Genomic DNA, 13,343 nt, shown 5'->3' with positions numbered 1-13,343 from the left:
TTTAAAAGGCATTCCTAATAAATGGTTAGGATTTAAACAGTTCTCAGGAGTAGATTTGCAAACTACAAAAGACCACATGAAATTATGTCTGAAATGACCAATTGTAAGAGAAATAAAAATAAAACAGCTCAGGTTTCACCTTACTTCATAGAAATTGGCAAAGGTAAAGAAAAAATGAGAACAGTCAATGCTGGAAGGGCTGTGTGAGAAGAGGCACCCTGAGGTATGCAATCATTCAGTTAACAAGTATTTATTAAGCTCTTACTATGTGCCAGGCACCGGGGATACAAGTAAAAGCATGAAATAAATGATTCCTATGCACAAAGAGCTTACATTTTAATGGGAGAGACAAGGATATATACAATATACAGAATTAAAAGTTAATAAATACAAAGCCGTTAAATATAAGGTAGTTTGGAAGGGAAGGCACTAGCAGTTGGCAGACTGGTATTCACAGATGCATTCATACATATGTACGAATGGATATGTGTGTGTGTACAAATACATATAGGCTTAAGTACTATTAAAGATGAGTATGCAGGGAGAAGATAAAAGGGCCTAGGAAGAAAACTTGGGAGAACACAGGTGTGATATGGATGCAGCATCAAAGGAGCCTGAGGAGTAGTCAGGAAAGGAGGACCAGAAGAGAAGAGCATCCAAAAAATCCAGAGCCCAGAAAGCAGTCAGCAGTGTCAACTGCAACAGAAAGACCCAGGGATGACTACTGAGCAATTGAGAAACCACTGGTAACTCGGGTGACAGCAGTTTCAGTTGAGTGGTGAGGGTGGAAGCCAAACTCCAAAGGGTTGAAGGAAACAAACAAAGTGCAGACACTTTTTCCCCCCAGAGTTTTGCTGAGCAAGGGAGGAGGGATATAGCTGGATAGTTTGAGGGGATGATAGGATTTAGTGCAGGTTTTTTAAGGACAGGAAAATATTTGAGTCTGTTTGAAGGCAGAAAGGAAGAAACCAGTAATTTAGGAGAAGTTGATCAAGAATGCAATCTATTGGCAGACAGCTGGGGGATTACTAGCAAAGAATATTGTATGTGCTGTTAGACACTATGTATCAGATGTTTTTAATTATTTTTCTTTGTAACAAAGGAGAACTCCAACAGGATGAAGATTAATAAATGTGTGTGTGTGTGTGTGTGTGTGTGTGTAAAATACATAATGAAAAGACAAAAGGAATCATTAAAACCATATACACATATATATTATCCTTATTGGGCCAGGCACCCACTGAGATAATTGTCATTACTATGCAATGACAGTAATAAAATTACTATGTAATGGTAAAAATAAAAATCTAAGTTATTCTTTCATTTTTTTAGTAAAATGCAATTACCTCATACTATTAAAAAAAAAACCCAAAACCAGAAAGTAGTCAACAGTCTCAAACAAAGCAAAAAGAACGACCGCTAAATCCAAAAGCATTCTTTTCAAAACTTTTTATTTGTAAAAAGCAAAATACAGTTTCTTTAAAATGCTGATTTGGTGACTAATTTTTGAGACCAGCATTTATAAAACCACTATGGCTCCAGAGATACTTTCCTTCCTACACAGTGGAAAACAGCCCTTTGGACCCCGCCTCTTTGCAGGTTTAACAGTAAAGAGCAACTGAAACACAGGCAACCTGTTGCCGTCTTATACCTCAAAAATACCCATCTTCTGTTTCTAACCAGAGCAGGCCGTGCCTACAATTTCCTATGGAGAAGGCGCAAGAATAGAGTGATCACACTTTTCTCAGGAATGAACTGCTACGTACAGCACGATTGCATTTAGAGAAGGTATTAAAAAACCAACTCTACCAACTGAGAGGAAATCTTCAGCTGTAGAAATGAGGTAGTCATTCTGCCCAGATCTTCCTGAAGCATATTTATGAACTGGAATAAAAGGATGAAATTAGAGACTATTGCTGTGAAATGTGGCTAAGTCCCCGGGTCTCTGGTCTCAGAAATATCCTTAATAAAAACCAGGCAAAAAGTTCAGTTAAATAAATCATGGCAAAGAAGCAAAAGATAACCCGCTGACTAAAACAGACAAACCAAGGAAAACTAAGAGCTTTCTTTATCAACACTGAATGAAAGAATATATTAAATGCCGGACTACTTTAGTCACTTGGAATTAATCACACACCTCCCCTCACCCCATCAGTTGGGACAAACTCTAGAATGTCGCTTGACAACTGGCTCACGGTCCAACAGCGCTTACACAAGTCGGCTGTTCTTGTTGTCACTAATATTCATTACTAACACTGCCTGATGACTTGAAATCATGGGATGATGGCAGGCCTGCACTGTGAAGGCAGTCCAACTCTGCCCCCTATTGCTCTCAGAGGCACCCTGAAGGACCTCATGCAAAGGCTTATCAGAACTGAAGTTGCAGCAAACATAGGAAACTTGTTTGGCGAAGGGAGTCTGGCAGTAATTCCATTCGATAAACATTTGTGAAATGTCTATTTAAGTTGATTTTCGTTTCCAGAAGGCCAGGGCTTTCTAAGTACCCTAGTAAGTATAGTACAAAGCAAAGTTCTTCCCAGAGATACAAAGTGCTATAAGGGCTCCCTCCTCTCCCCCCAAAAAGTAACCACGTTCAGGTGGAAGGGTTAATAAGGGTGGAATTGGTAGCTGAGGCAGACCTCAAAGGACTTCTCAATAAACATTAAGTGTCTATGTGCCAAAGAGGATACGATAAAAAAAAAAAATATAACAGTTCCTGTTTTCAAGGCACATAATTCTCTCAGGGGAAACGACTACATAAAGAAATATTTATAGCATAAATATAAAGTTAAAAAATAAAAACAGAAAAAAAGCACTTAAATACAATGTAGTTTGTGAAGGTATTAGCAGCGAAAATTGGGAAATTCTGAGACATGAGGAAAAAGATGGTGTGTGAGCTGCATCTTAAAGGAAGAGAAATACTATGAGGCAAATACAAGCAGGGAATACAGTCTAAGCACAGGGACCAACCAGTGAAAAGATAAGAGACAGAAAAACAGAGAGAAGGCCAGTCTGACTGGATGGTGAGGCTGGATGGTGTGTAGGAATGACTGGAGCAGAGGCACAAATTGGGAGGTTGCTGCAATGATCCATACAAGAGGTAACGAAGGTCTGAACTAAGGTGGTAGCTGTGTGAATAGAAGAGATCAGATGAGAGATGTGAAAACAAATAAGATCAGGCAGCCAATTAGATACGGGATCAGACAGGATTTCAACAAAAGAAAAAGTACTCAGGCAAAGGGAATGCATTAAAAAAAAAAAAATACTGAGGCCAGAAAACCACCATGGCAGCTAAGATATCAAAGCCTTTAATAGAAAAAGGAGAATAAGGAAGCAGTCTTGAGGACCAGTGGAAAGGAATGCTAACTTCAGTTTAATGAGTACATTCAACAGGCAAATTGGTGATGTGGGACAGGAACTCAGGTGAGAAGTCATATCTAGAAAAACTTCAAAGTTACCTTTAGAGAGGCAATAGTTTAAACCATAGGACTGTATGAAATTGCCAAGGAACTGAGTAGAAAGTAAAGAGAAAATGTAGAAGGCAGAATCTTGGGAAAGTTAAATTTAAGATAACAGAAAGAAAACCCAGAAAGTAGAACTGGACTAACTCTATAAAGCAGACCAGGGAAAGTCTCATTTTTGTCAGGTCTCTGGCAATATTAATGAGAATGCAATAACTACTCCTTTTCTTACCCAGGAAAAATCTACATAGTGTCAGGTAACAAAAACTATAGGAAGAAAATTCCAAGTATCTACATACTTAGTATCAATCTCCAAAAAGGAGAACTAAGACTACGGGATTTGTCAATTAGGAAATACCTCAATGAGACCAATTTCTATAGAATTATGGGGGCAGAAGCCAGACTGGAAAGCACTGAAAAATGAGTGGATAGACTACTCTTGGAAGAGGTCTGGGAGTATATCAATAAATTAGCAAGCATTGCTTTAAGAGCCTGCTTAGTTCTAGAGATAAGACAAAAAGGCCCTGTTCTTCAAGGTGCTTATATTCTAGCCAGGGAAAGACAATACATGTGTGTGCGTGCGTGTGCGTGCACATATACATATATAATATGTACATAAATGCACAAACAAGTATTTATATGTATAGAGATAATAGATAAAATAGACACAAGGCAATCGGTAAGGAGGCACTGGAAGCTGGAAGAAATAACCTGGCTTGAAAGTGTAAAAGGATAAAGATAAAAGAGTCTTTCAGAATAAGGTAAATTTGAGTATATTTGAATACAGAAGGGAAAGAAGCTGGTAGAGATAGAATGAAAACAAAGGGAGTTGGAATGATGGAACAATATACCCAAAGGCAAGAGAAAACATGAGCCAAAAAAATAAGTGGTAAGGATAACTCCAGCAAGGTGGGCCACTTCTTCCTCTGAGAAGGAAGGTAAGAGAGATTCTAAATTACAAAAGAAGGAAGCTAAAAGAATTCCCATAGGGAAACTGCTGGCACAGTAGAGGGAGAACTGGGCCCAGAGTCAGGAAGACCTGATTTCAAATCCAGCCTTAAGACACTTCTGCGTAACCCCAGGCAAGTCACTTAACAGCAGCACCTACTGTACAGGGCTGTCATGAGGATCAAATACAATAATATTTGTAAAATACTTAGCATCGTGCCCAACACACAGTAGGTGCTTCTTAAATGCTTCTTCCTTTCCACTTCCCTTTCTCTCCCTTTCAGTATAAAGTATCTGTTGATGAGTGAATTGAAAGAGCCACTTAATGGAATATAATAAAAATAAAAAAGATTTTAAAAAAGATTTTATTCCAAGCAGCTTTGCAGGCCCACCTAAAGTTATTATGAATTGTTAGCATAGCTTCATCAGCAAGGCAAATATAACAAAAGATGAAACTATTACATCTGTCTACCTACATTGTCTCCAACACTGAATACAAAGCCAGGAATTTGACTAACCATTCTGGAAAACTAATTTAGCACTATGCTAGAAAAGTAACTAAACTTCATACCCGTTGGCCCAGTGATAGCACTAGAGGTATTTACCCTAAAGAGATCAAAAAAAGATTCTTCCTGTCCCTATTACCAAAATATCTCTAGCAGTACTTTTTGTGGTAGCAAGAAAATGGAAACAAATGTTTATGTCCAATTGGGGAATGGCTGAAAGAACTGTAGAATGTGAATGCAATGGAATAAAACTACAAGTGATGAATATGAAAAATTCAGAAAACTTTGGAAAGTTTGTATGAATTGAAGCAGACCAATATAGAATAATTATAATAACAAAGGAAATAATGCAATAATATAAAAGGAGGAAAAACCCACCAAATAGCAAAAGAATTCCTGACTCCAAAGGAATGATGATGAAACACAGCTCCTTTCTCTCAAATGAAAAGTGGTTAACTACAAGTGTGACTTACTGTAATTTTGTTACAAGGGATGGCTCTAATGGGGGAAGGATATGGTACTGGGAAATAGCATTTATGTAACAAGAATCAAAAAAAAATTTTAAATTGTAGTATAGTTTTATTTCATGATGAAAATGGCTAATCATATCTGGAGACTAGCAGAATGGTGTCAGCTGAAGTCCTTACCCATAAGATCCATGAGCTAAACAGGTAAGGAAGCTAGAATAGACTAAAACAGCGAGGGGCTAACACAGAATAAGAGGGACAATAGAGTACATGCAGGTATAAAGGAGAATAGATCAAAAACAACAGAAGTGCTTGCAAACCTTCAAGCACTATATAAATGCCAGCTTTTATTAATTATTTCATCTTAGCATTCTTAGCACCCCCTACAAACTAGGATCTAAAATTTGATTACACTGGTAGAGAAATACTTGCTGTCGGAGGAAAATAAACAGTAATTCAGCTATATGTCCGTCAAAATTTTAAACTTCTTTCCTATATGAAGAAAATTTGACCTTAGGTCTATATTTCTATTGCCCCCAAGTTATCTCAGCTAATTAAGCAGACAAAGTTCACTGGAACTACTTTATGGCCCAGATCCTTCTGCAAAAAGCTTGCCAGAAGGCACTGCTGTTTGTTTCATGGTTCATGGACAAAGCCAGCTATCTGTAATTCAGGCATCTGCTAACATGAATTGAAAGCAGTTTTTACTAATTAACCTCGTGCCCAAACCAGAAGTGGTCAATCTCAGAATTAAATCAACAATATTTATCAAGAGCCTATTGTGTTCTTAACACCATTGGGCCCAGATGGAAAAGAACATCAAGAAATGGTCCCTGCCTTAAAAGATGACAATCCCCTCAGGGAGATTTGCAAACATCAAACAGTTAGAAAATCTAAGTCAATGAGCAGATGCCAAAATAAGTGAGTCAGATAAGTAACAGAGGAGATTTGCACTAGACTTTTCTGAAGAAATTAGAACTCTTGATGTTCCCTTTATACCTGTAATGGTAGACACACTTTTTCAATAGTTTGTTCGAATTGTAGAGTCACTCTGGACTTTAGAAGAATCTTTTAACCTCCAAAGTATTTTGTCCTGTTAAATTTAAAAATATCATCCAATCATAATGGTCTCCCCTTGCAACACATTCCTCACTCCATCCATAAGGGGAGACTTAATACCACTGCAGTCCAAATTCCTTAATAGGTATTTATTACACCTCTTAGACCTAAGTATTTAAACTTCATTTAAATGTTTCCTAAACGCTTTTCTCTCAACAACGAGTAGCTCTATCAAACAATGTCCCCTAGGAAAGCCATGCATGAGTCTTGCCCATTTGTTCCTGAAATAGCAGAATTCCTTAGGAAGAGATCTAACAGAAATAGGAAATTATAGTAAGATTTCTAAAGCAAATTGTCCCTAAATTGTGAACTCATTCTTATTGTAAATAGCTTCTACGGTACTCTTTTAGGAAGGACCACACCTTACACTCTTTTGTGCCACAAAATTCTATTAAGAATGCCTGTGTTAATACACTTTGTATGCTCAAAATCTTGAATATAAAAAACTTTATTCCATTACATTTAGCCTCCATTATGCTACTTTAAAAAAAAAATCCTAGATCTAGATCCTAGTTGCCAACCAAAACTTTTCCTTCGTAAAACACACAAGCACCTTCCCTTTTCCTTAACAATAATTATTATCTACTTTCAAAATGCTTATTTTTTTCAGCCAACATATGATCTAACTTCAGTACTTGTTCAGTGGAGAAAGCTCTCCAAATCAGATACTTCAAAGTATTCAAAGAACTCATAGTTCTTTTGAAACTCACCTGGACAAATCTTTCAAATTCTAATTTTGCACTACAAACAGTTCTTGCTTTACCCAAGTGGATCAGTCTACAGACATTTAAAAGTGATTTTTTTATGGAATTCCAATTTGCTCAGGACAAGGGGGAGGGAGTAAGGGAAGGAAAGAGACAGGAAGGGGAACACATCTGTGCAGGGAAAGGGCCTGGCACATGATTCAAGGACATACGGGAGCCTCAAGAACACATCAGGGCAGGGGAGAGAGAAGATCAGGAGAAGAAACCAGCCTGCCTGACCAAAGACAGGAAAAAAAACACGTGGAGGGGACAGACAAATGGGAGCTAGACAGAGATAGACAAGAGAGGACAGGCCCTGTCATTGGGACAGACACTTGGTATACTGGAGCTCCAACTTCAAGGACACATGATCTGAATGGGGTAAATGTCTCCTCTCTCAGCTCCTGAGGACTCAAGCAAAGCCCTTGAGTTGCAATGTCTCTGGGCATTCGTTCTTCTGCTTTCACTTGGAGGTTTTTCTTTAGGGTTTTGGGGGGGGGGGGGGAGCAGAAGCAACACAGTACTATATAAAAGCTAACATAGGTGGTTTTTTTTTTGGAACGCAGAATTCTTTCAGAATTATTTACTAACATTGAATTTGCATAATGCAAATTTAAAGTGAGAACTGTTTGTATTTTTTTCTCCTTCAGCACCCTGGTTTAAGTATTCCCAACCAGTTTATCCACCAACTACCATTCGCTATCAGATTTTTTTAAAGGAAAGAAAAAAAATTAACTTTTCCCACAGTAGATTATGGTACACAAATAGAAACTCTTCCCTTACAGAAGTCTGCAGGAACCCAACTTCTGAATACCCCAATTTTCAAGTGGAAAATAGTAAAGAAGCTAAGAGAAACTTATGGTCCAATGATTAAGCTATTGTCTAAGACTGCCCCTTTAAAGTGGTTTTAAGAAATAATTCTACTCCAATTAACTACCAAAATGACTTTATGACACAAAACCTTTAACTTGAAGGTCTCATTTAACACAAATCCTCTCTTGATCTGATTGAGATGTAGAATCTCAGGGCCACTCTGTTCCAGAAGGGGCAAGGTGCTCAAAAGCATTATCATCCTCTGCGGACCAAAGCTGAATTTCATGTCATTTTAAGAGTTCAACAAGCCAAACAACTCACCTTCTTAAAGAGGACAATGCCATCTTTATCAAATTGATATTTGGAGTACAAATCACTGTTGGAAGAGATTCCAAATGGGATATCATCGATGGACTCTGCAGCCAATGTGAACTGTTTGACGAGTTCTGACTCCAGATCCTAGGAAAGGAATATAGAAAAGAAACGGGTTACTGACTCAGCATAGTCAGTACATTATCTGTAAACAATGAAAACATCAGACCCTGTGACCCATCCACAACGAAGGCTCCTTACTTAGCACATGCCAGGGCCCTGGACAACAGGATGAGATGCAATCACTTGTTCCAGTTGTGTAAGGGATGACACACAAAAGAAAAAGAATCTGAAATTAAGTTTTAAAAGATCTACCTTGAATAAGCCAATAACAGCAACTTCACTGGAATCCACCAAGGACTCAGCAGCAGCAACATCTGTCAGGACAGTGACTGCTGGACTAGTGCGTTTCTTCAGCCAGTTCACAATATCTTCAGCTTCTCTGCCAGCTGTCTCCCCCACGCCCAAAAAAATTCAGGTTTATTTTGGTGTCTGGGAAGGTTGATTTGTTAAACAAGCATTTGTGGAGTGTCAACAATGAACTTCCTAAGTAGGAGGGGAGGGGAAAGGATACAAAAATCAACAAAGCCTAGGCCTAGTCCAAAAGTAACTAGCCATTCCTATCATCAAACCACCTTGGAGTCTTCAGCAAGTCAACCTCTTGACTTGAGACTTTTCCCAGCTGTAAAGTGGAGCTAATATCTACCTTGACCAGATCAGAGCTACAAAGGAAGTACTTTGAACTTCTCACTAGTGGCTAATATATATGGATAAGGTATTATTCTTGCCCTACTTAATCTCACCAAGTTGTTAGGATAAAATTGAACATGTAAAATGCTTTGAAAAGTTATTCCAGTAGCAAATAAATCTAAGGTATTATATCCTCAGTTTTTTTTTCCCTCTTGCATATCTAGCCCCACCTGAAAGAACTTGATTACTTCCTAGGAAGAAGACCTACCTGTATACTCTTTGGGAGAAGCTGTATCTCCATTCTTAAAGAATTTGATGGTGGGGTACCCCCGAACCCCATACTGCTGTGCTAGATCAGACTCTTCAGTGGCATCTACTTTGGCCAGTCTGATTTTAGAACCTTCAGCCTTCAATTTCCCAGCTGCCTTAGCATACTCAGGTGCTAGAGCTTTGCAGTGGCCACACCAAGGAGCATCTGAAAAGAAAAACAAAGCATAAGCAGGAGAGCCTGATCTAGTTCTGCTTCTTTTGACAGCTCTCTTAACCTCTCATAGATTTTCCTTCACAAAACCTAATAGAAATAACCATTTAACACACTGGTAAATGAGTTCTTGGAGCTCTTCAGCAGTAGAAGGACATAAGCTGTTCACATCAGATGAAAACCATAAATAAAATTATGCCCTTAATCTGCATTGTTACTGAAGGCTCCGGGTGGCTTTTTAAATCCTAATAAACAATACCAGCTTTTAACCAAGTAGGTTTGTTTTGTTATTCCAAACCTGGGATTTCATCAGTGTGAGAGGAGAGTCCCGTCTCTGTCCCCCCCCCCCCAACACATACATCTCATGACTGAGTGAGAAACTCCTACTAATACACGTCTGTATCTGCTCTGCAATTTACTGTCTTTGAGACTTGAGAGGTTATCCCAGGCGTGGGAAACTTGCAGCCTAGAGGCCATATGTGGCCCTCTAGGTCCTCAAATGTAGCCCTTTGACAGATTCATGAAGTTTGGATCCAAAGGCGGAACTTGAGGAGCTGGAGGGTCACATATGGCCTCAAGGCAGAAGGTTCCCTGCCCCTGAAAGGGACTTGCCCAGTTCTGAGCCAGTATGTGCCAGAGGTAAAATTTGAACCTTAATCATCAACAGGTGATTAGAGAAAATTTATACCTAGAATCACTGCCACCCCCTTAAAAATTCAGAGCCATCAACATTTAGTCATCTACCCAATAGCGCTCAAATGATCCATGATATTTGAGTTTCCTCTGTGATCCCAACTCATCCATGCCTGTTACACCCTGTGAAACTCTTGTCCATGTCCTCCCATAAATTCACCACAGTGGGGGTCTAGTCAACATGGCAGAGGACTTCCCCTACCATTATAGGGGCACCAGTTGAGCACTTTGATTGCACACCTGGTGACTAACCCCTTCTTTTCCTATCCTGTTTCTTTTATTCCACTTCTTTTTTTCAAAGTTCCTCATTGATTCTATGTTGCACCCAAAGGAAACAATTATCTTGAAATTGTAAATGTGGCATACTATTCAAGTTTATTACTCTCACAATTTGTTTCACTGTTTTGTATCACAAGTTAGCAACTGTTACCGCTTGATTGCCGCTGAAGAGATTGCTAAATGCTCACATGACAACACAAACGAAGTTTCAAGGTTCTGGTTTTCATTCCTATTAAGATAGGTATCTTAAATTAACAAGGGCAGAAGCATACAGGTGACACTGGAGAATTAAACCATGGAACAATTCTTTTGTACCTGCTTTTGCCTAAACAAGCTCATTCTCTTCTTTTCATGGAAGTTTGCCATGTGGACTTCGAGCACCTAACTTGGCCCATCTTAGAAGTTATTGAACGTAACAACTTAGGCCTTAAGAATAAACTGTAACGGGCAGAAAAGGCGGCTTAAGTTTAAGCACTCCTTAAGGGAGGATCAATGCTTCTTTTCATCCAAGAAAAAAAAAAGTGGCTTTTTGGAGACTTTTCCTATTCCCTGAGAAGTGGCCTGAATACTGGAAAAAATCAACTACAAATGAAGGACCTGTAACCCCCAAGATCTCAATGTAAAGTTGAAAGTTCGGGGCTTCCAAAGGGATACCCCTCTTCCCCGTCCCCCCAGAAACAAAGAACTTGGGGAGCACGGTGTCACTCCCGAGTCCCCGTAGAACTAGATCTGTCCGGGAGGGTTCATCCATGCGGACCCTTTCAGCTCAAGAAGGGGAAGGGGACAGAAGGCACGAAGCCCACTTCGGTCAAGGCGCCAGGGTTCACCGGGAACCCAGAGTCCCCCACTCCTGCTGATCTCAACCAATGTGAACGCGGCCGCCGACACCTACCCACCCACCCCCGCCCACTCCGAGGTGAGGAAACGCGGCTCAGCTGCGGCCGCCGCCGAGGCCCCTGGGGTCGCAAGCGCGCCCACGGCCTGCCGGCTCCCCGAGAGCTTCGGGGAAGGCGGACGCTCGCTCTCCGGGGGCTGAGGCCGGCGGGGCAGGGCAGGACCGGGCCGGGGTATGGGCACTCACAGAACTCCACCAGGAGATACTCATAGGTCGCCAGCGCCTCCTCAAAGTTGCTCTTCTTCAGGACGAGGACGTCGTCCTCCTCCTCGGGGGCGTCAGCGCGGACCCCGGCCGTCACGGCCAGGGCTAGGCAGAGCAGGGCACGACTCAGCATGTCTCTCTTCGGGCCCGGCGAGCGACTGTAGGCCGTAGGCACGCAGAAGGGGCGGGCACGAAGGGGACCGTGGGGCTGGACGTGTTACGGTTACCTCCCTGGGACGGAGAAAAAGACTGAAGCGCGCGTTCGGTCTTGGGGCCTTGCCTTTATAGATCCTGTCCCCTAGAGTGCGCGCCCGGCTGCCTCCCACTTCTCACTGGCTTCCGCGCGCGCGCTTGCTCCGCCCCTCACCCTGCACCGATTGGCAAGCTGACTCGGGCACCTGCCATTGCCCCCCTCAGATTGGTTGCTAAGTTAGGCCTATGGTCGGTCTGTGAATGGCTGCAAAATGGAACTCGCCCTCTTCCCCTTATAATTGGTTAAAAGCAATCACGTTCACGCCCTGCCCACATTTCTTATTGGCTGAAAGCGAGAACTTTCTCTTTCCCTACTTCTAACTGGTAGTTCTCACCGGCACCTTCCTTTTTTTGATTGGCTGTCACGTTCAGGGAAACCCGGATATTGAAGGGTTTGATTGGCTAGTAGGCGCACGCGCCCTTTACCGTTTCCTTGTAGAACGTGGCAATGGGGAGGGTGAGGTAAGGGAGAGACCCAGTTGAAGTACTAGGTGGCGCGTGCGCTCAGGAAACCCCTCGTGTTGGATTCTTACTGGACCGCGTCTCCTTAGTCGTCACCGCCTCCTCCCCCTACCCCCACCCCGAACTGAAGGAAGTGTCCTTGAGGTAACTTCCGGTGAGCGTGTGGTCCGTGTGATTCCTGCTTTGGGAAGTTTGGGAGGAGAGGGCAGGGGATGGATTCGGAAGCTGAGGTGGCGATACCTACGGCCACGTGGTCCCCGCGATGCCATGGGCCGCTTGCTTTGGGCCTCGAGGGGTCCGGCAGTCGAGCGGCCGGCGGGCTCCGCCTTTCGGGACTCCTTTCTCCTCGAGCCTGATGTTGCTGGTCCCCAGCACGAGCCAATGACCGCGAGGCGGTGCCCAGGCCACAAGCCCTAGAAGGGGACCTGCCCGTAGGGGGGAGAGCCGGCTGCACTCGGCCAAGCCGTCCACCTCGGTCTGGTTCAGTACCTGCCTCTCTAACTGGAAGGGACATGATGACCCCGGGGGTAGATATCCAGGGGGTCCATGAATCCGGACTGTTATTTTTAAAATGTTATTCCTAGAAAGAGCTTCACCAGGCTGCCAAAGGCACCCATGACACACAAAAAAGACCTCCGACCTAGACCCACCTCTTAATTTTTACGAATAAGACAGTGGACCCAGAGAGAGGAAATGACTTGCCCAGGGTCACAAAGGTAGTAAGTAGAGTCAAGATTCGAACCGAACCTTGGGTTCTTTCCAGTATTACATACTATCTCCTTCCTTTTCTGACCCTAGAAATCCAGATCTTCTGAATCTTGATACAGAGCCCTCTCTCGTCTCTAAGAAAACACAATTTACTTCATATCGATAAATACTAGACAGATAGCCAGTTGCCTTGCTCACTAAATTTTTAAGTGCTTTGATGGCCTAAATCATCACTTATACTTTAATTACA

At 41.8% G+C, this 13,343-nt stretch overlaps 1 protein-coding gene across 1 annotated transcript in view; it reads right to left on the bottom strand.

The window, feature by feature from the left end:
* P4HB (prolyl 4-hydroxylase subunit beta) overlaps positions 1-12,015 on the bottom strand; it is a 32,501-nt gene extending 20,486 nt beyond the window's left edge. Inside the window, exons 1-4 of the mRNA XM_036754098.1 lie at positions 11,654-12,015; positions 9,388-9,594; positions 8,745-8,878; positions 8,379-8,516 (exon numbers count right to left, since the gene is read on the bottom strand). Of these exons, the coding sequence (XP_036609993.1) occupies positions 8,379-8,516; positions 8,745-8,878; positions 9,388-9,594; positions 11,654-11,804 (630 nt within the window). The 5' untranslated portion in view covers positions 11,805-12,015. The remainder of the gene's footprint in view (positions 1-8,378; positions 8,517-8,744; positions 8,879-9,387; positions 9,595-11,653) is intronic.
* Positions 12,016-13,343: the final 1,328 nt, after the last annotated feature.

Source organism: Trichosurus vulpecula, chromosome 4 (assembly GCF_011100635.1).
Source record: "Trichosurus vulpecula isolate mTriVul1 chromosome 4, mTriVul1.pri, whole genome shotgun sequence".
In the NCBI taxonomy this organism is placed as follows: domain Eukaryota; kingdom Metazoa; phylum Chordata; class Mammalia; order Diprotodontia; family Phalangeridae; genus Trichosurus; species Trichosurus vulpecula.
The sequence above is the reverse complement of the archived record's forward strand: the minus strand, read 5'-3'. Positions and strand labels throughout refer to the sequence as shown.